The following is a 23,328-nucleotide window of genomic DNA, read 5'->3' on the forward strand; positions in this document are numbered from 1 at the left end:
GGGCTTCTTCTCCTGTTGGAACATGGAAGAAGAATGTTAGTTGCCAGAGCAAATGCACTAAGCACTTTGCATGCCTGCTGCTGTGTCTGGGGCCAATGGCATGAATGTGCCATTAGATCTCTCTTGAGCCATCTAGCAATGGTCAGCAGTGTGAGTATCACTCCCCTAGACAGAGCTATAGCCATTCCTTATGAAGGAGATGCTGCAGTCTCCACCCATTGCCATTGTCATCATTCCCACTATCCGTGCCCTCACATTTATCCATTTTCTGTCTTCCAAAGGGAACTGAGTTGGGTATTCACCATTGCAGAGTGGAGAAGGTCATTGACGGCTTGCAGCACTGCAGCCACTTTCTCTGGATGACCCCACCGCTGCTAGCGCCCTCTGCAACCTCTGTCCAGTATTGCTTAGTTAGGTGGAGAGGTCTCCTCCTTCTGTCCCTGGAGAAGAGGACCTCCCATCTTGCCTGAGTAGCCTGGAGGAGAACATGCATGGAGTCATCACTGAACCATAGGGCCACCAAGGATCTTGCTTCTGGCATGCCTACAAGTGCATTTCTCTTGCACATTTCTTTGGAAGATGCTAGAGGATCTCTGGCAGCTGGGTGCTGGAAGCTTGAGAGTCTCTGACAGCTGGGTGATGCAAACTAGAGGGTCTCTGGCAGCTGTGTGCTGATAGGCCTTATCCTTAGACAGTGTTTGCTGGGATGACAGCTGCAAGAATGGATGTTCGCATTAAGGCTCGGGTGCCGGCAGACTTTTAAACATGGCACCATCAGTTCCTTCTGCGTCAGGTGACAACACGGCCTCCAACTGAAAGCCCACCTTCAGGCATTGAATGGCTGGTCACCCTGCCTGCCAGCCGTTAATTGGCCAGCCGACTAACCAGTTCAAAATTGCTACGGGAACAGGAGTCAGAGCGTGAGGGTCTTTATCATTGGCTTCCACTTCTGCCCTCCCTTTCCTGCCGAGTCCAGTTAAATCCCGACCAAGGTAGCCCCACCCTGATATCTAAGGAAGATTGGAAGATTATGGTAAGACCGTACACTATCTCCACCCCTACTTCCTTTCGCAACCGTAGATGCAAGCCAACTGGATCAGGCAATTTATCTGCTCTAAAAATAGCCAGCCTTTCCAGTACCTCCTGCCTCTCAATTTTCACCACAACCTTTACCTCTACCATCTCCACTTCTACCAATATTTTATCAGCATCCTCTTCCTTTGTAAACACAGATACAAAGCACTCATGAAGCATTCTAGGCTTGCCCTGCGCATCTAAGCATTTATTACCCTCTTTGTCCCAAATAGGGCTCACTCCGCCTGTTACGTCTAGGCGAGAAATGTGTCTAGGGGTCTATTACTATCATCACCTGGTCTTATTGTAACAAGGGTTAATTTTAAACACACTGTGTTTTGAGCTCCCCCTTTGTGAATTCTTGTTCACAGCTTTCCAATTATAAGGCAAAGAAATGAGCACAAACAGGCTTTCTTTGATTTAAAAAGGAAAAGTTAAATTTATTAAACTTACTTAAACTATAATACAGTTCACACCTATGGATATACGACACACCCACGCTGACATGCACACGCGATATACACATGCATGTAGGGACAGAAAAGAGAAGAAAAGATAAAATGGAACATTTTGAGGCAATATCTTGTTACTGTGCTTCGAGCTCGCTGTAGTCCTGGATTGAAGATATGGTCTTGTGTTTCGTTGGGGCCTAGTATTCTTCTTAAACCTTGTTCATGTCGGAGACTTTTCTCTCTTTGAGTTTCCGTGTCTTCAGTGCTTTCCGAAGCTGGTGAGAGTGAGATGAGGGCAGACAGGAGAGGAGGTAATTCTTGCTTCAGTTCCAAGAGCACACGGTGTTCTGAGTTCAAATTCTGTTTTTCCAGTTTAAAACTCCCCTAGTTGGCCAGCAGCTGGTCAAGTGACTGACTGGTTTGACCAGGCCTCTTCTGTGTATTGGGGCAGTGACTGGTTCCTTTGTTTCAACACTGCCTGGTACTATTCAAATGTCCTTCCAGCCAGGGGCTTGCAATATTACGTTTTAATGTTCATGTGGCAAAATCATTTGTGCCTCAGTCTTGGCAGGTGGGGGGAGCGGTGGTTGCCTGACACCACCTCTTACTACCCGTTTGCTATTTACATACTGGTAGAAGATTTTTAGGTTCCCTTTTATGTTAACTGCCATTCTATTATATTATTCTTTCTTTGCCATTCTTATTTTCCTCTTCACCTCCCCTCTTAACTTAACGTGTTTGATCTGGTTCTCACTTGCAAAATTCACCTGACATGCATCATGCACCTCTTTTTTGTTGTTTCATCATAATCTCTATCCCCCTTGTCATCCAAGGAGTGCTTGGTTCCCGTTTCTTTTGCCCTAGTTATAATGCATCTAACCTCTACCTGAAGCATCTGCTCCTTAAAGATTACCTATTGTTCCATTTTAGTTTTTTCCTGTCAGTCTTTGATTCCATTTTACCCTGGCTAGATCCCTTTTCATCCTATTGAAGTTAGCCCTTTTCCAATTTAAAAGTTCTAGTTTAGAATGTTTCTTGCTCTTCTCCATTACTAGATGAAACCTTATGATATGATGATCACTCTTCCTCAAGTGTTCCCCCAGAGACACTAGGTCCACTTGGCCCACCTTATTCCCCAGCACCAGATCTAGCAATGCTTTTCTCTAGTTGTACTGAGAAGATACAGGTCAAAGAAGCTTTCCTGAATGCATTTCAGAACTTCTTCCCCCTTCTTACCCTTTGTTCTAACATTATCCCAATTGATATTTGGGCAATTACATTTCCCCAATATCACCACTCTATAGTTCTTGTACATCTCTGTAATTTCCCTGCAGATTTGCTGATCTATCTCTCTCTTACTATTTGGAGGCCTATAGAATACCCCCAGTAATGTAATCATCCCTTTTTTGCTTCTCAATTCTAACAATATGGATTCTGTCTTTGCCCCCTCAAGGATATCCGCTCTTTCCAACACCACACTTCTGTGATCAGTACTGCCCTCCACCTTCCTTTTTTCCATCCATATCTTTTCTGAACACTTTGTATCCTTGAATATTAAGCACCCAGTCCTTGCCATTTTTAAGCCATATTTTCATTATTGCCAATACATTATATTCCCACACAACAATTTGTGCTTGTAGCTCACCAGTCTTATTCACCACACTTTGTGTGTTTACATACATGCATTGTAAACCTGTCTTTGTATTTCTAGAAGTCCTTCTAAGTCTGCTCCTGTCTAATATGGTACTACTTCCTTCTCTTGTACTATCCAACACTCTCACTTTATACACCTTATTCCCATTTTCTACTTCAATATGCTGGTGCCCATGCCCCCCACCAAGTTAGTTTAAACCCTCCCCAACCACACTCGTGAACCTCCCTGAGAGGACCTTGGTCCCAGTCCTGTTGAGGTGCAACCTGTCCCTGTTAAATAGGTGCCTCCTGCTCCAGAACTGGTCCCAATGCCCCTAGCATCTGAAGCCCTCCCTCCTGCACCATGCCTTCAGCCATGTATTGATCCTCTCTATCTTCCTCTTTCTATTCCCGCTAGTGCGCAGCACTGGGAGTAATCCAAAGATTACCATCAAGGTCTTACTTTTTAACTTCCTTCCTAGCTCCTTGACCAGTATGATCTCTGTCTAACTTGGAAAGAGGCATTACTGACTCTGGTGCTAGGGAATGAGGTGGCCCTAGTGGACCACGTGTCTGTGGGGGAGCACTTGGGGAAGAGTGATCATCATATCATAAGTCAGAAATTAGCTTCAGGTCAGACCTAAGTTAATGGGTAGACATTTATCTTCGGGGCTTAATCGAACTGAATATAGAGTATGCTGCTATACTGCCTGTTTCACATTACAACCAAGACAGATTTTTATCCCAGTAAGTTTAAAGAACAGGTAGATTTTGAAGCATGCCACATCTGTCATAAAAGTAAATAGTATGAGCCCACGTAGAATCGGCAGAGGGGAATTTGGAATCCCCTAACTTAAATTCAGTCATGTAGAGGAATAGAGTGAAAAAAAGGAAGCCTCAAAGTCTATTTTTCTAGTTTTGTTGAGTCACCATATACAGCACAGAGTGGCCCTAAACTCATGTTAGTTCAGCTCTCATGCTGAGATGTTACCAGCAGAGGGCTCGAATATCATGCAAAGCAGCATTTGGGCTCAGACTGGATGTGTATTTGCCATACATATTGTGGAGGATGGGAGGACAAAGTAACAATAAACATTTGAAGAATGGAGAAAAGGGTAAGGAAATGCAAATCAGTTCTGGTGTAATAAAGGGATATTAATCAGGTTATTCAGTACATTCACATAGATTCAGGTGCATCTACCTAACGCCGTATTTATTGGCAACACTGGCAGCTTTTATTTTCATTTACCAGATGTTTTCACACTGTTGTCTTTGGTAGGAAGCTTTCTCAAATGGTTATCTTGAGCTACACAAATATTATAAACCAACCAGTTTCACTTTCAGGTACTAGACTATTCCCACCATCCTGACTGAATTGTGGCAAATGAGCAGAATTTGACAGGATAATGGCACAAGACAATGCCAGCTAGAATTGTTTTACTTGCACAACAGCAAGTTTCATCCTTCGAGAACCTCCATCAGCTCTGTGAATCTTGCAATAGAGTCCAGAATCCACAGGTTCACAGCTAAAACTGTGAAAATACTTCTATTTGAGTTCATGCAGAAGAGAGGGACACATATTGACGCAATTCTGGTAGGACAGCAGAACAATAAAAATGGCAGTAGATTGCCAGGGCAATGAGTGCCAATTCAACCACTCAAAGCACAGCAGCTCAGTGACAGAAACATTTTAAAGACTTCATCAGAGCAAACAAGGTGAGAGGAGTCAACTGCACCTGCAAGGTTGTAGGATAATAAGCATCTCAGTGATTGACCGTGAACTTGCCTGACACTCTTAAAGTGTATGAATTCCTTACCATTTACCATTAATTTCCAGGAGGCAACATATTGCTATTTACACCCTCAGCCTTCTAAGATTACAAGATGATTATGAATGAGGAAGACCATTTGAGTCATCTTAGTGAGAATCATAGAATGATTACAGAAGTAGGCTATTCGGCCCATCATATCCATGCTGGCTCTCTGCAACAGCAACTCAGCTAATCCCACTCCCCTAACCTTTCCCCGTAGCCCTGCAATTTCTTTTCTCCAGGCATTTGTCCTATTTCCTTTTGAAAGGTACAGTGCATTCCAGATCCTAACCACTCGCTGTGTAAAAAGTTTTTCCTCACATCTCTATTGGATCTTTTGTCAATCACCTTAAATCAGTATCCTTTGGTTCTCAACTCTTCCGCCAATGAAAACAGTTTCTCCCTATCTACTCTGTCCAGACCCCTCATGATTTTGAACACCTCTATCAAATCTCCTCTCAAACTTCTCTAAGGAGAACAGCTGCAGCTTCTCCAATCTAGCAACATAACTGAAGTCCCACATCCCTAAAACCACTCTAGTAAATCTTTTCTGCACCTTCTCTAATGCCTTCACACCCTTTGTAATGTGTGGTGCCCAGAATTGGACACAATACTCCATTAGAGGCTAACCAATGTACTATAAAGGTTCACCATAACTTTCTTGCCTTTGTACACTTTGCCCCCATTTATAAAGCTCAGGATCCCATATGCCTTATTAACCATTTTCTCAACCTGCCCTGCGACCTTCAGTGATTAGTGCATATATACCCACTCTGCTCCTGCACCTGCTTTAGAATTGTATCCTATATTTTATATTGCCTCACCTTATTCTTATTACCAAAATGTGTCACTTTACACTTGTCTGCATTAAATTTCATCTACCATGTAACCACCCATTCCACCAGCATGCCTGTGTCCTCCTGAAGTCCATCACTATCCTTCTCACAGTTCATAATACTTCCAAGTTATGGTTAATCTGCAAAATTTGAAATCATGTCCGAGGTCATTAACATAGATCAAGGAAAACAGTGGTCCTAGTACTGACCCCTGGAGAACCTCATTGTATACCTTCCTCCAGTCTGAAAAACAACTGCTCACCATTATATCTACTTCCTGTCACTCAGCCAACTTTGTATCCATGCTGCCACTGTCCCTGTTATTCATTTCATTCATGTATCTGAAAAGACCATTGGGTTCTTCAAATGTTTGTTAATCTAATCCAGGATGTTTGCCTGTATTGCTCTCGCTGGAAGTCCATTCTATCAAGAAGGCATACGGCATGCTTGCCTTCATCGGTCGGGGCATAGAGTATAAAAATTGGCAAGTCATGCTGCAGCTGTACAGAACTTTAGTTAGGTCACACTTAGAATATTGCGTGCAATTCTGGTCGCCACACTGCCAGAAGGACGTGGAGGCTTTGGAGAGGGTACAGAAGAGGTTTACCAGGATGTTGCCTGGTCTGGAGGGCATTAGCTATGAGGAGAGGTTGGATAAACTCGGATTGTTTTCACTGGAATGACGGAGGTGGAGGGGTGACATGATAGAGGTTTACAAAGTTATGAGCGGCCTGGACAGAGTGGATAGTCAGAAGCTTTTTCCCAGGGTGGAAGAGTCAGTTACTAGGGGACATAGGTTAAAGGTGAGAGGGGCAAAGTTTAGACGGGATGTGCGAGGCAAGTTCTTTACACAGAGGGTGGTGAGTGCCTGGAACTTGCTGCCGGGGGAAGTGGTGGAAGCAGGTATGATAGCGACGTTTAAGAGCATCTTGACAAATACATGAATAGGATGGGAATAGAGGGATACGGGGGGTCCCCGGAAGTGCAGAAGGTTTTAGTTTAGGCAGGCATCAAGATCGGCGCAGGCTTGGAGGGCCAAATGGCCTGTTCCTGTGCTGTACTGTTCTTTGTTCTTTCTATGTACAAATCATTCTTAGTGCAGAAGTGGCTGTCCCCCTCTGATTTTGCTTTGCACAGTTATGGTTCAGCATGTCCAGCAAAAGAAAGGGAAGAATGTCAGTGAGTGTGTTGCAATGTAGGTGATGTGCCTGCCAAAGCTGAATAACTGGAGATATGTGGGAACAGCAGGAAATGGGTGTTAGGCTGGCACTATTGGAAGGTGTGTGAGGGTGCAGTGGAGCATCTGAATGTTAGATTTGAGTCCTGACTGCTAGAGACTGCTGATGAATGCGTGATGGGGGTGTGGTACATTGACTAGTGTGACAGAATGGTGGTGCAATGGGTAGGAGATGTCCTTTGAGGATGCATTCACTGACCTTGACCACACGGGGTGGCACAGTGGCGCAGTGGTTAGCACCGCAGCCTCACAGCTCCAGCGACCTGGGTTCAATTCTGGGTACTGCCTGTGTGGAGTTTGCAAGTTCTCCCTGTGTCTGTGTGGGTTTCCTCCGGGTGCTCCGGTTTCCTCCCACATGCCCAAAGACTTGCAGGTTGATAGGTAAATTGGCCATTATAAATTGCCCCTAGTATAGGTAGGTGGTAGGGAAATATAGGGACAGGTGGGGATGTGGTAGGAATATGGAATTAGTGTAGGATTAGTATAAATGGGAGGTTGATGGTCGGCACAGACTCGGTGGGCCAAAGGGCCTGTTTCAGTGCTGTATCTCTAACTAACTAACTAACTAACTCGTATGAGGTCAATGAATTTCTTACAGCACTGCTACCAGGTCCTTGGGGTGAGATATTGGGAGTTGACCTCCCTGGCCACCTGCTCCCATCTCTTTCTGAGGGTGGCCCTTGAGGGCCTCCTGGCCCCCCATGGACACTTGGACTCACTCCTCCTGTTACCTGCTGAACTAAGGCCTCCAATGCCGTATCCAATAATGTGGGAACCCTCTCTTTTGGCCGTTGCTCCATTCGGTGTGCTTCTTCTTACAGCCACTGGCATTCCAGACAGTCAGCAGCAGCTTCCTTACAATGAGCGCAGCTCCCCTTTAGGTGAGGTAGGTTGTCTTTAAGAGGTGCAGGCTAGCTGGAACACATGCCTGCACCCTGCTGGACCGCCTGTTGAGAGTTCCAACAGCCAGCAGTGTGGGTCGCACCCAGTTGAATGGTACAATCATTCAAATGAAGAAGCAGCACAGAGTTTACATACTGACTGCCTCAGTGGGACTGAGCGTGGCCGCTTGCGAATTGTGACCCCCGTGCCCTAAGATGGGAGGAAACCAATTTTTAGACGCGACAGGAGAAAAGCCAGGAAGTTATGCTGAACATATATCAAACAGTAGTTCAGTCCTAGCTGAAGTATTGTGTCCATTCCTGGGAACCACACTTTTATGAAGGTGTGAAGGATTTGGAGAGGATACAGAAGAGATGCACTTGAATGGTTCCAAAAATGAAGGATTGCAGTTCAATGGATAAACTGGAGAAGCTGGGGTATTCTCCTTAAAACAGGGAAGGCTAAGAGGAGATTTAATAGAGGTTTTTTTTAAATCATGTTGGGTTTCGATAGAGTAAGTAAGTAAAGGGAAACTGTTTTCAATAGCTGAAGATTTGATAACCAGCGGTCAAAGATTAAAGGGGATTGGCAAAAGAACCAGAGGCAACATGAGGGAAAACTTTTTAACGCAAGTGGTTAGGATTTGGAACGGATTACCTGCTAGGGTGGTGGATACAGATTCAATAATAGCCTTCAAAAGGGAATTTAATGAGTAGTTGAAGGAGTATAAAATTGCAGGGATATAGGGAAAAAGCCCAGGAGTGGGACGAACAGGATTGTTCTTTGAAAGAGCCAGTACAGACTTAATGGGCCAAATGGCCTCCTTCTCTGCTATACTGTTTTAATATTACATGAAGTACTCACCACAGTAGAAAGTTTATGATAGTGATGGCTCGGATATTACATGTTTTAACCACGTGAATTATTGAATAAGATTATTTACTTTTAGCCTTCACATCTCCGAGCTGGAAGGAAAACAGAGAAAATTCAGTATTATCATTGATTATTGGAAAATATCTGTATTATTATCTATTACGTTTAGTTCATATCAGGCATGGATGATCCAGCAAACTTATTTGAAAACAGTGCAGTATAAACTTTCACATTTTCAGCTTCTTCCTTCCCCTCCGCTTCACCTATTGTGTTGACCCTGCAACACCTGTAGATAAGAAAAGTGAGGCTCAGTATAAACATAATAAAAACCCATTTTATCGATGTAGTGCCATGTCACAGTTCATCATATGACCTCAACCCTCACAGAGGAATATTGTTCACATCATATCACTTTCAATCTGTGCTTCGATAGGTAAAATGCTTTAGTGAATTAGGGTTATGCCATGCACAGTATAAATATTTTTAGCAAGAAGTTGTAATGAGGTTATATATTATAGCTATTACAGTATAGGGGAGAGGATGGCGCAGCGGTAATGTCCCTGAGCTAATAATCCAGAGGCTCAGACCAATGCCCTCGGGCCATGGGTTTAAATCCCACCACCACAGCAGCTGGTGGAATTTAGTTCAATTAATTAATGAAAAATAATCTGGAATTGAAAGCTAGTCTCAGTAATGGTGCCATGAAACTATTGTCAATTGTCATAAAAAACCCATCTAGTTCACTAATGTCCTTTAGGTAAGGAAATCTGTTGTTCTTACCTGGTCGGTCCGACACGTGACTCAAGATCCACAGCAATGCGGTTGACCCTTAACAGCCCTCTGAAATGGCTGAGCAAACCATTCAGTTGTTAAGGATAATTAGGCATGGACAACAAATGCAATGCCCACATCCCATGAAAGAACAAAAAAAAAGCTCTTCCTGCGATCTCCTTCAGAGCTGAATATGGGGAAATAAGTAGGCAGGACTTAACATTTTGTGTATCTTGAGCACAATAATTTCTTCCTCCCTGGCATAAAAATAGGAACATTTTGAACACTTAATACATATGTTTAAAGTGCACTGTCGTTATGATAATCTCTTTTCCAAGATACTTCCCCAGAACTATTAAAAGAGCCAAGAGCGCAATGACATGATCAGCAACTCAATAGCAATATCATGTAACACTATGATATTTTTATATCATAGTTTTTCTAAACATATGGGAGGGGTCACATTGTAAATGTATGTGGCAAGACAGATATTGAAGCTGCTGATTTGTAGTTGCAGCATTGTGTTCATTATGGACGGTTCTAGGCATCAAACAGACAGAAAGACTCCACCATACCTTTTATTTTTTCATCATGGTCTAAATGAACTGAAGAGGTTGAGATAAATAATAGATTACATTTGCTTGTCTTCTGTATTTTAAAATCTGTATGAATTTACCCCGATGGCTATGTGCATAAATATACCACCGGATACAATACTGAGACATATAAATAAGAAAGGCCTCATGGTTTTAAATTGAATGAGGTGACCCACCTAAGTAGACTAACACTCAAATATTCTTTGTTTTTATGAAAGTATGAGAACAGAAGTAGTACTAATTGTATCAAGTAACTCCCATCCTGCTCATTGTACTTAATGTTTTACCTATTGTTGAATAAAAAAACTTGGGGGTAATTTTAACTTCTGCAATAGTGTAAAATGGGAGATATTGAGTTTGTCATTTTACACCAGGCTTGATATTTCTGTCCATTAACGTCAATGAAATAGAAAATCAAGAGGAATGTATAATGGACAGTTGCGCTGATATTTCCCATTTTATACTAATGCAAATAGTTAAAATTAGCTACTTAATGTTTCAAATCAAACTTTGAATTAACCTAATGATAATTACGTCTGCCTTTGGAGCGATTAAAGGAGTCCTGTTGGATAAGATCTGGATCACAAGGGAGTTTCATGATTACACTATCGGAGAACAATACTGCATGTGTAGATATGTGGCAGTGGGAGTCAAGTTCCATAATAAATAGGCTCAGACTACTTAAGGGAGTGACTGACCTCACTGAACACAAGAAGGTATCCATGGCATACCTGGATTCATTACATCCCCTTAGCTCTGTTGATATATAGGTGAATCTCTGCTGTACCTTTCTCATTGCTTTCATATCCTTCCTATAACAGGGTGCCTGAAGCTGCAAATAATACTTCAACTGCAGCCTAATTAAGGTCTTGTACAACATTACCCCCATGCTCTCATATTCTATATCTCTTGATAGTAAACCAAGGATTCTATATGTACTCCTAGTTTACTGACCCATGTAGCTGAGCACTAATACCCCTCTGCCTCATCTATCATCTCCTGCAGCCTTTCACTGTTCTCATTACAACTTTCCAATTCTGCCAATTTGGTGTCATCAGCAAATTTTAATGTTGTTCCCAAAATTCCTATATCCACATCATTTATGTACGTATAGGTCCTGGAATTCCACAGAAGTTTTCCCAATCTCCCATCATAATGATCTTTTTATCAACATGTGCTATCTTTCTGTGGGTTCTTCTGGTATTCTGCTGCAGGAGAATATGAGGAAGCACTTTTTTATACAGTGGGCAGTAATGACCTGGAACTTGATGCCCACAAGGGTGGTGGAAGCAGAAATGATCAATGAATTCAAGATGAAGTTGGATGGTCACCTGAGAGAAATAGATTTGCAGGGCTTCAGGGATTGAGCAACGGCATGGGACTGACTGCATACCTCAGTGGAGAGCCAGCATGGACTCTGTGGACCGAATGGCCTCCTTCTGTGCCATAAATGACTACATGACTCTATGACACAAGAAAAATGTCCTAAAATCAGTCCTCAATCAGTCTTTAATATGCCTTTCATTAGATTTGCTACTCAGACTATTTAGCTTTAAGTAATTTCTTGAATTTGCCTTCTCCATACAGTTAACTATCTATATAATTCAATAAGATTATCTCATTGCCATAACTTTTATGACTGAAAAGCCCAATTTTCTCAAATGTATCACATAATTCAGTCCTCTAATATGAGGGATCAGCCTGCAGCTTTCCTCTCCTCTGCCTTCAGTCCTTGGATCTGTCCCCTGTGTCTTAATTTTTTTTAATTCTTTCATGGGATGTAGGCGTCGCAGGCCAGGCCAGCATTTATTGCCCATCCCTAATTGCCCTTGAACTGAGTGGCTTGCTTGGCCATTTCAAGGGCATGTAAGAGTCAACCACATTGCTGTGGATGTGGAGTCACATGTAGGCCAGACCAGGTAAGGACAGCAGATTTCCTTCCCAACCAGATGTGTTTTTACAACAATCGACAATGGTTTCATAGCCATCATTAGACGAGCTTTAAATTCCAGATTTGTTTTTTTATTAATTGAATTCAAATTCCACCTTCTGCTGTGGTGGGATTCGAACCCATCTCCCCAGCGCAATACCCTGGGTCTCTGGGTTACTAGTCCAGTGACAACACCAGTACACCACCGCCTCCCCTAAATGCGTAGAACTAGACTCCAAACCTATGCGGCAGTCAGACCAGAGTTTGAGGATGACTTCATCTGACTGATTTAGCTATATGGTTCAACATCGTATTAGCTTTGATGATTGCTGCTCTGCAACGGTTGAACATGCTGAGCATCCAGTCTATTAAGAAGTCTAGATGTTTTCAACTTTATCCTTAAACTATTTCAACTTCATGAGCTTGTATCCAACGTGCTGATAGCCCCACTTCTCCCCCCACCACTCCCAGCATCACCACTCCGCCCTGCTGCACCCCCCCCTCCCCCCCACACCGCCACTGTCCTGTGACAGCGATGATGGCTGTCAAATGCCTCATAATTCTCCTTCCCAGTATCACTTGTTCTTTTGGGATAAATACTTGCCATCACTGGGATTTATTTATTTACATAGGATTACATAGGGTGTACAACACTGAAGCAGGCCAGTCAGCCTCACCACTCCATGTCAGTGATTATGCTCCACTCCTGTCTTTTCCTCTATCAGCATTACCCTCTTATTCCCTTTTCCTCATTTGCTTATTTAGCCTCCCTTTAAACGCATCTATAATATTCACTTCAACCACTCCCTCTGGTAGTGAGTTTCACATTCTCATCACTCTCAGGATAAAGGAGTTTCCTCTGAATTCCCTATTTGATTTCTTGATGACTCCCATGTATTGATGGCCTCTAGTTTGCTCTTCCCCACAAGGGAAAACATTCTGGGCTGAATTTTACGCTGCCCCAGCAGGTCGGACGGTGGTATGGGGGCAGTGTAAAATTGAGCAGGAGGCACCGGGAGGCCTTCCCACCCCACTCCCGCCTCCGGCCAACCTTAGGCAGTTGGGCGGCGGGGGGGGGTGGGGGGTTGTGGAAACGGCTCGCCTGCCCGAGGGCCAATCAAGGCTTTTAAGTGGCTACCTAACAGCCACTTAAGGGCCGTCGCCGGCCTCCATGGGTATTTTACCCATGGCAAGCGGGCATGCTGGGGACATGAAAGGCCATCCAGCGATAGCTGCCGGTCTTTCCGTGTGCCGGGGGGGTGTCATGGCAGTCGGGCACGGGGTGCCTGATTGAGGGCCGCCCCCACCTCCCAAGCTACCCCTGGGACCCAAGATGCACACCCTCCCCCCCAAATGACTACCCTTGCCTCGCCGGCATATCCGATACCCGCCAGCGAGGCAGCCCCAACATACCTTCAGTCCCAGTTCCATGGCATCCTCCTCGTTGGCTGGGCTACAGTCCTAGCAGTGGCCACCGCTCCCGGTGGTGCTGCTGGGACTAACAGCTGCCGGCCCGCTGATTGGCCGGCAGCACACTGAGGCGGGACATCCTATATCGCCAGTGAGGCCCTAAAACCTATCTTTTTTCCGGGGCCGTCCATCATCATCTTCCTGCAGCTGGGTGTGGGGCGCTGCTGTGTCTAAGACCTGCCGGCCGCTGATTGGCCAGCAGCTCCATAAGCGGGACTTCCTACTTCAATGTGGTGGAAGTCCTGCCCAAGACCCGGGGAGCGTAAACTCTGGTCAAGAACCCTAGGCCCGGCGGAGGCAGACTCGCACCAACCTTTCGGCTGGTGGACGGGATTCCCCCCCTCCCCACCCACCATTAAATTCCAGCCAATGTTTTTGATTCCAAAGTCAAAATTGTTAATATAAATTGTGAACAACAGTGGTGCCAGCATCATCATGGAACACCATTTCCCACTTCTGCCCCTCTGAATATCTATCCTTTACCCCTACTCTCTGCCTTCTGTCTTGAAGACAGCTAGCTATCCATTCTACTACTTATCCCCAACTCTGCATTCTCTGACCATATTCATTAGTTTATAATGTGGTGTTTTGTCGAAGGCTTATTAAAATCTAGATAAATTACATTTACCTCATTACCCTTATCCACTCTCTTTCTTACCTCTTCAAAAAATTCAACCAAGTTATCAATCAAGACTTTCCCTCTTGAAAGCCATGCTGAATATTCATTGTTATGTTTTTGGTTTATCGATTTTCTTGCATTGTCTCCTTTAGTAGAATTCGATTTTTTTCTACCACTTATGTTAAGCTGACTAGTCAGTAGCTCCCTGGACATGTTTTATCTCTCTTCTTAAATATAGATATAACTCTAGCTATCCCCCAGACTTCTGGTACTAAACATGTGTAGTAATGCCTCTGCTATATCTTCCCTAGATGCTTTTAAAATACATGGATGTAATCAGTCCGAACGAGACCCCGCCCCCACCACCCTCCCCACCAGTCTCTTACTGTTACCTGGAGGTCCTGATATGGGATCTGAAGGTCTCCAGTGAGGTGAGCTCTCCCATGGGCAATAGGAAGAAGACAGCCTCTCCAACCAACCAGGCGTAGTTGGAAGTGGCTAAGGAAGTCAACAGCAGGAGTGTGCTCCCTCCAACATGGAGGCAGAGGACCAAGAAGATCCAGAACCTCAGGAGGGTATGACAGGTGAATCACATGACACTTTCAGGTGCCAAGCCCCACACTCTGACTTGCCCAGCATCCTCCTGCACAGCACTCCTCAACACACAGATCAACACACCTTACAGCTCCACTCTCTCTCTCCAGGAACCTCACATACGCATCTGAGCAGCCAACACTCACACTCACCCTCAGCCTTTTGCCCTCTCGCATCCGTGCCTCACATTGACCCTCCACAAATGGTGTCCTTCACTCCTCTCCCCACAAGCCATTACGACCACTCACACTGCTTTACCTACTCTACTTGCAAGAGAAGAGAGCAAATAACTTGGCAATAGGCAGAGATCTGGGGTGGGGGTTGGTTGCCCTCCATTGGATGGCACCTTGTCAGCCACTGGCAATGCATGTCCACCTGCTTCACTGGGAAAGAGCTCTTGTTCCAGGAGGTTGCAGATGTCAGCAGTGACCTGCCGTGCATTCCTGGGCCGCCTGAGGCACTGGTGCTGAGACATGTCGAGAGAGTTGTTCCTCTGCCAGTAGACCCTTTAGTGGGTCTCTCCTCTTTCCAGTTGAAACTCAGTGTCCATGCCATCTGCCCTGTGAAGGGGCATGTGATTGAGGCGAAGACAGCTTGTGCTGCTGCTGGAGCCGTTGGCACTGGCGTGGCCTCTGCTCATGATGACCCTCAGCAGAGATGGAAGATGGAGCGACATAAGCTGTTCCCATGCTGTGGTGAAGGCTGGCAGCAGGGAAATGTAGCTCAAAGTAAGCAAAGTGCCAGACAGGTGAAATGCGTTTGAATAAATTGGTGATCACCCGTCAAGCAGTGAAAGCACTCTGAGAGAAAAAGTGCTTTGAGCAGCACACTCTAACTTGGCCGTGTCTGGAGCTCTTCAGTGCAATTGATCAAAGCCTTTAAAGCTTGACAATTTCACTGAAGAAGCTCTTCCCATTGTGCACTTGTCTCAGTGACCCTGGTGAGTTGCTGACAGATTGGAAATAGATTCCCTTTCTGGGAAATCCAGGATTCAGGGTAAAGCATCTCATAATTGATTTCTTTACAACCTCAACAACTTCTTAATTACTTACCCAACAGATCCAAGGGGGTTTCATATTCCACTTTAATGTGGCCCCCAGGAAAGCCAGAAGAAGGCAGGGTCACATCGGGATGCCAACCCCACACCAATTTACAGGACTTTCCTACCTTGCTCACTCCTGAAACTACCTTCACCAGACTGGGAAAATTCTGCTTATTAGTTTTCAAGTTCTGTGGAGCTACAGTCTGTCTCTTATTGTAACTTCACTGGAAAACGAGTGGAAGCTCCAGAAAAACAATATAATTAGCTCAAGAGTATCTTTCTCAGGGGTTCTGCTGGCCAATGTTGAAATTATGGTGGCAGACCGTTGGTAGCCCTGAGGAATTTTAGGACCATCCAAACTAGGAAATTCTAGAATCATTGAAAGTTTACGGCACAGAAAGAGATCACTTGATCCATTGTGTCTGTATCAGCTGAAAAACATTCCACCCATTCTAATCCCACCTTCCAGCAGTTAATCCATAACCCTGCAGATTACAACAATTGAGTTGCTTATCCAGACTTCTTTTGAATGAGTTGAGGGTTTCTGCCTCAACTACCCTTGCAGCAGTGAGTTCCAGACCCCACCACCCTCTGGGTGAAATAACTTTTCCTCATCTCGCCTCTAATCTTTCTACCAATCACTTTAAATCTATCCCCCCGGCCACTGACCGCTCTGCTAAGGTAAATAGGCCCTTCACGTCCACTCTATCCAGGCCCCTCAAAGTTTTGTAAATTACAATCCAATTTCCCCTCAGTCTTCTCTGTTCCAAGGAGAACAACTCCAGCCTATTCAATCTTTCCTCATAGCTGCATTTTTCCAGTCCTGGCAACATCCTCGTAAATCTCCTCTATATCCTCTCTAGTGCAATTACATCTTTTCTGTGATGAGGTGACCAGAACTACACGCAGTACTCAAGTTGTGGCCAAATCAATGATTTATACAGTTCCAGCATAACCTCCCTGCTCTTTTATTATATACCTCGGCTAATAAAGGATAGGATTCCATAAAAGATTCTTAACCACCTTATCAACCTGTCCTGCTACCTTCAGGGATCTGTGGAAATTTACTCCAAGTGTCCTCACTTCCTCTACACCTCTCAGTATTTTCCCATTAATTGTGTATTCCTTTGTCTTCTTTGACCTCCCCAAATGCATCACCTCACATTTCTCCAAGTTGAATTCCATTTGCCACTTTTCTGCCTATCTGACCAGACCATCAAAATCTTCCTGCAGCCTGCAGCTATCCTCCTCGCTATCTACCACACTGACAATATTTGTGTCCTTTGCAAATTTCTTGATCATGTCCCCCACATTTATGTCCAAATCATTAATATATACCACAAAAAGCAGGGAACCCAGTACTGAGCCCTGCAGAACGCCACTGGAAACAGCCCTCGAGTCGCAAAAACAGCTTTCAACAATTACCCTTTGTTTCCTGCCACTGAGCCAATTTTGTACCACCTTGCTGCATTTCCCTGGATCCTATGGGATTTTATTTTTTTAACTAGTATGCCATGTGGGACCGTGTCAAAAGCCTTGCTCAAATCCATGTGGACCACATCAACTGCACTACCCCCATCTATCTTCCTTGTGACTTTTTAAAGAAATTTAATCAAGTTGGTCAAACAAGATCTTCCCTTAACAAATTCATGCTGACCATCCTTGATTAATCCGTGCCTTTCTAAGTGACAGTTTGTCCTGTCTCTCCGAATAGATTCTAATAATTTGCCCACTACTGAGGTTAGACTGACTGGCCTGTAATTATTAGGTCTATCCCTGGCTCTCTTTTTAAACAGAGGTACAATGTTAGCAGTCCTCCAATCCTCCAGCACCACACCTGTATCCAGTGAGGACTGTAAAATGATGGTCAGACCTTCAGCTATTTCCTCTCTTGCTTATTTTAACAGCCTGGAGTCATAGAGTTAAATAGCACAGGAACAGGCCCTTTGGCCCATTGTGTCTGTGCTGGCCATCAAGCACCTATCTATTCTGATCCCATTTTCCAGCACTTGGCCCGTAGCTTTGTATGCTATGGCATTTCAAGTGCTCATCTAAATACTTCTTAAATGTTGTGAGGGTTCCTGCCTTTACCACCCATTGAGGCAGTGTGTCCAGATTCCAATCACCCTCTGGGTGAAAATTTTTTTCCACACATCCTCTCTCAAGCTCCTGCCCCTTACCTTAAATCTATGCCCCTGGCTATTGACTCCTCCTCTAAGGGAAAAAAGTTTCTTCCTATTTATCCTATCAATGCCTCTCATAATTTTGTATACCTCAATCAGGTCCCCCTCAGCCTTTTCTGCTCTAAGGAAAACAACTTTAGCCTATCCAGTCTCTCTTCATAGCTGAAATGCTCCAGCCCAGGCAACATCCTGGTGAATCTTCTCTGCACCCTCTCCAGTGCAATCACATTCTTCCTATAGTGTGGTGCCCAGAACTGTACACAATACTCCAGCTGTGGCCTAACTAGCGTTTTATACAGCTCCATCATAACCTCCCTGTTCTTATATTCAATGCCTCGGCTAATAAAGGCAAGTATCCCATATGCCTTCCTAACCACCTTATCTACCTGTGCTGTTGCCTTCAGTGATCTATTGTCAAGTACACCAAGGACTCTCTGACCCACTGTATTTCCTAGGATCCTCCCAAAATGCATCACCTTACACTTCTCAGGATTAAATTCCATTTGCCACTGCTCTGCCCATCTATATCGTCCTGTAATCTAAGGCTTTCCTCATCACTATTTACGACACCACCAATTTTCATAACATCTGTGAACTTACTGATCATACATCCTATATTGACATCTAAATCATCAATGTACACTACAAGCAGCAAAGGTCCCTGCACCGATCCCTGCGGTACACCACTGGTCACAGGCTTCCACTCGCAAAAACAATCCTCGACCATCACCCTCTGCCTCCTTCTACGAAGCCAATTTTGGATCCAATTTACCAAATTGCCTTGGATCCCATGGGCTCTTACCTTCTTAACCAAGTTCCCATGCGGAACCTTATCAAAAGCCTTAAAGAAGTCCATGTAGACTACAACAACTGCTTTACCCTCATCAACACATCTAGTCAGCTCCTCGAAAAAATCAATCCAATTTGTTAGACACGATCTCCCCCTGACAAAGCCATGCTGACTATCCCTGATTAATCCCTGCCTCTCCAATGGAGATTAATCCTGTCCCTCAGAATTTTTTCCAGTACTTTCCCTATCACTGATTTCACTGAAATGAAAAGGCCAGTCATGCTCTGAAATTGTTGAACTCAATGTTGAATCCGCAAGGCTGTAGAGTGCTGAATCGAATGATGAGGTGCTACTCCTCAAGCTTGCTTTGATGTTCACTGGAACACTGCAGTAGGCCAAAGAAGAAATGTAGGCATGAGAGCAGGGGGGTGTGTTGAAATGGTAAGCAACCGGAAGTTCAGGGCCATGCTTTCGGATTGAGTGGAGGCTGTTCCGCAAAGCGGTCACCCAATCTACGTTTGGTCTCCCCAATGTTGAGGCAAGCACATTGTGAGCAGGGAATACAGTGTTCTAAATTGAAGGAAGTACCAGTAAATCACTGTTTCACCTGGATGGAGTGTTTGGGGCCTTGGTTGGTGAGGAGAGAGGAGGTAAAAGGGCAGGTATTACACCTCCTGTGATTGCATGAAAAGGTGCTGTGGGAAGGGGACAAGGTGAGTTTAGTCCGAGTATATTTAACTTTTCGATAAATATTCATCAGGGTGAAAAAGCTCAATATTAGTGAATGAAATACTTTGCGCGTTTTGAACTTAGTACAAACATTAAACATTCTCAGGTCTGATACAGCATAACTTAGACACAATCAAAAACGCTCTACATAATGCAAGCAATGTCCCTTCATCCAAACCTTCGAAGAACACTTATTACAGTACCAGTGTGAGATTTCCATTTCTATTTCTCCTAATGGCATCTTTTTACTTTTCTGAGTCAGGGTAAATTTCTCAAGTCCCCACATCATCAATTGTGTCTTAAATCCAGCTGGTGCATATTGGAAAATTGCAAGCACAGTGCTCAAAATTTACTATCCATCAATTTTAGTGGATGGAAAATGGTGGGCAGATTATGCGTGATTTTTTGCTATGCATCGTATCTCTACAAAGCCAGTGTAAAGTCAGTGTAAAATTACCCTTAGTACAGAATTATAGGCAGTTTGGTGCTGTGGAGCCAGTAAATTGCTTGGTGACTTTTTAAGTTCTTTTCACAAATGACCCTATCAAAATAATAGATACAGGACTTTTGCAATCAGTCTGGATTCAAGCCCAGTTCGTAGATGTTTAAAGATACTGTCTGATACTTTCTTGGATATATTAGTTTTAACAAATTTGCAGTCGATTGTCTATAAAGCGAACACACAGAAGAAAATATCCAGGAATGCTCCAATTTCCTGCACAAGTCATTTCCTTCAATTAAAAATATGATGTGCATCCATTTGACACATCTTGGGACTGAAACTCAAGTTTAGAAAAGTTAACCACAGTGAATTGTTTTAATAAGCATGTGCATTGAATGGTAATTCATCACTTTGAAGTGGAATTGAGCCACGACAATTGATCTTAAGTGGATTGTAATTGTTGGTGCATTTTTTGTTGCTATCATTATGAGTTTAGGCTGTGCCCAAGAAAGGGATGCTACAGCTTTAATTCATGCTTTTATTATTGTTTTCTGAATAAAAAGTTGTAATAATTTCACTTTTCTTTCTGTCATACAGAGAAAAGAAAGACTAACCTGCTGGACCAGCTTACCAACACCAGTGGGACTATAATCGGGATCACATCTTTCATTGTGATTATTCTTATTGTTATCTCTGTTATAGTTCAGATCAAACAGCCGCGCAAAAAATTCATCCAAAGAAAACCAGACTTTGACCAAACAGTTTTTCAGGAGGTTTTTGAGCCAACACACTATGAACTCTGTTCGCTTAAAGGAAAAGGGGCCGCAGCTGATCTAGGTGACATTGTCGATGACTTTGAGAATTACCATAAACTAAGGCGATCATCTTCTAAATGCATTCATGACCATCACTGTGGTTCCCAAATATCCAGCATTAAAGGTAGCCGTAGCAACCTCAGCACCCGTGATGCCACCATCCTCTCAGAAATACAGCCACAGCCAGTGAAGCCCAGTGTTCAGTCCTTAAGCAGGCGGAGTATCCTAGTCATGAAGCACAGTTACTCACAGGACGCAGCGGATGCATGTGATATTGATGAAATCGAAGAAGTCCCGACTACAAGTCACAGGCTATCCAGAAATGATAAGTCTGTCCAGCGGTCAGTATCAATTGATTTTTAATAAAGACTGTTCATAAGCATGAACTCCATTTTCCATATTTACTCATACTGTCAAATGCCCTCTTTCTTTTCTGCTTCAGTTCTCAATTACTTTTTTATTTCTAACTAATGTATCAGGAATGCACTGTGGAACCTTGAGAAGCTTTGTCAGTAGTTATATTAATCAGAAAATGAGGAAACAATTTTCTGATATATATCAAATAAAAATTGATTTTACCTAATGATTTAGGTGACAAGCAAACTCCCCAATGTGGTGTAGTCCCATGTAGATTAGACCTCAGGTGGGGGAACTGACCTCAGCGGTCCTGAGCAAAGAAAGGGAAAAATAATCAGCCATTGACTCTTGTTGGAAAGTTTACAATTGTAAATGATGGACATGGACAGGATTGACCTCAGCTGTAATAGTTTCTCCCTTTCCTCACCCTGTGTTCCAGTAACCTGCTGACTGTCCGGGCTGGATTCTAGGAGTCCGCCACTGAAGGTGGCGCCGGTCTTAAAAAAAATTTGTCCCACCCCCACGGGCACCGCGTCACGGATCCACCGCGATATCAAATGCGGCAGCTCATTTGCATGGCTGCGGCGCCCACCCCCCCGCGATGATGTGGAGGGGTGGGTGAGCCACCACAGGCAAACGAGGTTTGCGCCAGTCCTCAGGTGCCAGTGCCATTTTTAAAGGGCTTACAGCCCTTAATGGAGATTTTAAAATTAAAAGGGCTGTCAGTTCTATGACCAAAAAAAATTAACTTACCGTTAAATTCATTTTCACACACCCCAATGGCATTTCTGGCCATTCGTGCCCTTTTCCTCCCCAGAATGTGAATACTCAGATTTGTCCTTTTCTCCCTCCAAAGTTCGGCAACCTTGCCCTTTACCTCTTCCTGTCACCAACCGCCCCTCCCCACACCCCCCGCCCTGACTAATTCACATTGTTTTAACCTCACTCTCCCCCCTCCCACACAGAGAAAAATTCCTGCTACCCCCCTCCCCACAGGTGTCGCACCATATTTCCCCGAATGGGGATTCAAAGGCGCAGCATTGTGAGCTGCCTGAATGAAGATCAGTGCGGCGATTTTGGAGGTGATGGGACCCTCATTAAATCAGGTATGTTAATTAGTTTACATATTTAAATGGGGGTCCTGTCGCTGAGTGGCGGGGTGACTGCCATGAGGCCTCTCTGCCGCCGCCAAGATTGGCACGGGGCCTGTCACCGTCAGGGTCAGTGGCAGGCCTCTGCCACACCGATCTTCATTGCCCCCGGCCAACGTTTCCGACGGCGGAGGGACTTTAAAATCCAGCCTGGATGTCCAGACCCAAAGCTGCAGAACAGCCATTTCAGAGAGGTAAAAGAGTGTGGTTATTAATTGTACAATCCATAAATTAACAAGATTCAGTACCTTGAAGACAGGAAGAGGTAAAAAGGCCCCTTGAAAGAAAATCAAATAATCAAACCGTAGAATACTTTAATACCAACAGGAGTGAGCTTAAGAGGTTCCACTATGCAACAAAAAATATTCAATGATGTTGAGGTAGAGCTTCTACTAAAACCAAAGAAAGTTTTGTAGTGTAAGTTTTAATTCTGTCTAGCGGAATACATATGTTAATAGGATGGGAATATGCTATCTTGCTTTTTGACCTAGCTGTTTGTAAAACAAAATAATGTGTCTATCTTATGAAGGACCTAAGGGTTAAAATAGTTGCCATGATTTTAAAGGGGAAAAAAGGCTATTTTCCAAATTTTGATTTTTTTTCTACAAGACCAATGATGATAATGTTTTTCAAATTAACGGTGATGACTTTGGCCATACCTTTGCTCACCTTGTCGATATATAAGCCACTCGAAACCAGATGTAAACTAAATATGGCTATATATATGCATATATACACACTTACATGTGTAGCACATAGAGATGTTATCCGCATTCAAGAAAGACTTACATTTATATAGCACCTTTCATAACCTCAGGATGTCCCAAAGCACTTTACAGTCGATGAAGTACTTTTGAAGTGTATTCACTATTTTTAATGTAGGAAACATGGCAGCCAATTTGTGCACAGCAAGCTCACATGAACAGCAATGCGAAAATGACCAGATAATTTGTTTTTAGTGATGCTGATTGAAGGATATATATTGGCCAGGACACCAGGGGTATCTGCCCTGCTCTTCTTCAAAATAGTGCCGTGGAATCTT

At 43.9% G+C, this 23,328-nt stretch overlaps 1 protein-coding gene across 1 annotated transcript in view; it reads left to right on the top strand.

The window, feature by feature from the left end:
- neto1l (neuropilin (NRP) and tolloid (TLL)-like 1, like) overlaps window positions 1-23,328 on the top strand; it is a 232,419-nt gene that overhangs the window by 185,884 nt on the left and 23,207 nt on the right. The window contains exon 9 of the mRNA XM_068030977.1: window positions 20,561-21,119. Within this exon, the coding sequence (XP_067887078.1) occupies window positions 20,561-21,119 (559 nt within the window). The remainder of the gene's footprint in view (window positions 1-20,560; window positions 21,120-23,328) is intronic.

The sequence above is a fragment of the Heterodontus francisci genome, chromosome 5 (assembly GCF_036365525.1).
Source record: "Heterodontus francisci isolate sHetFra1 chromosome 5, sHetFra1.hap1, whole genome shotgun sequence".
Lineage (NCBI taxonomy): Eukaryota > Metazoa > Chordata > Chondrichthyes > Heterodontiformes > Heterodontidae > Heterodontus > Heterodontus francisci.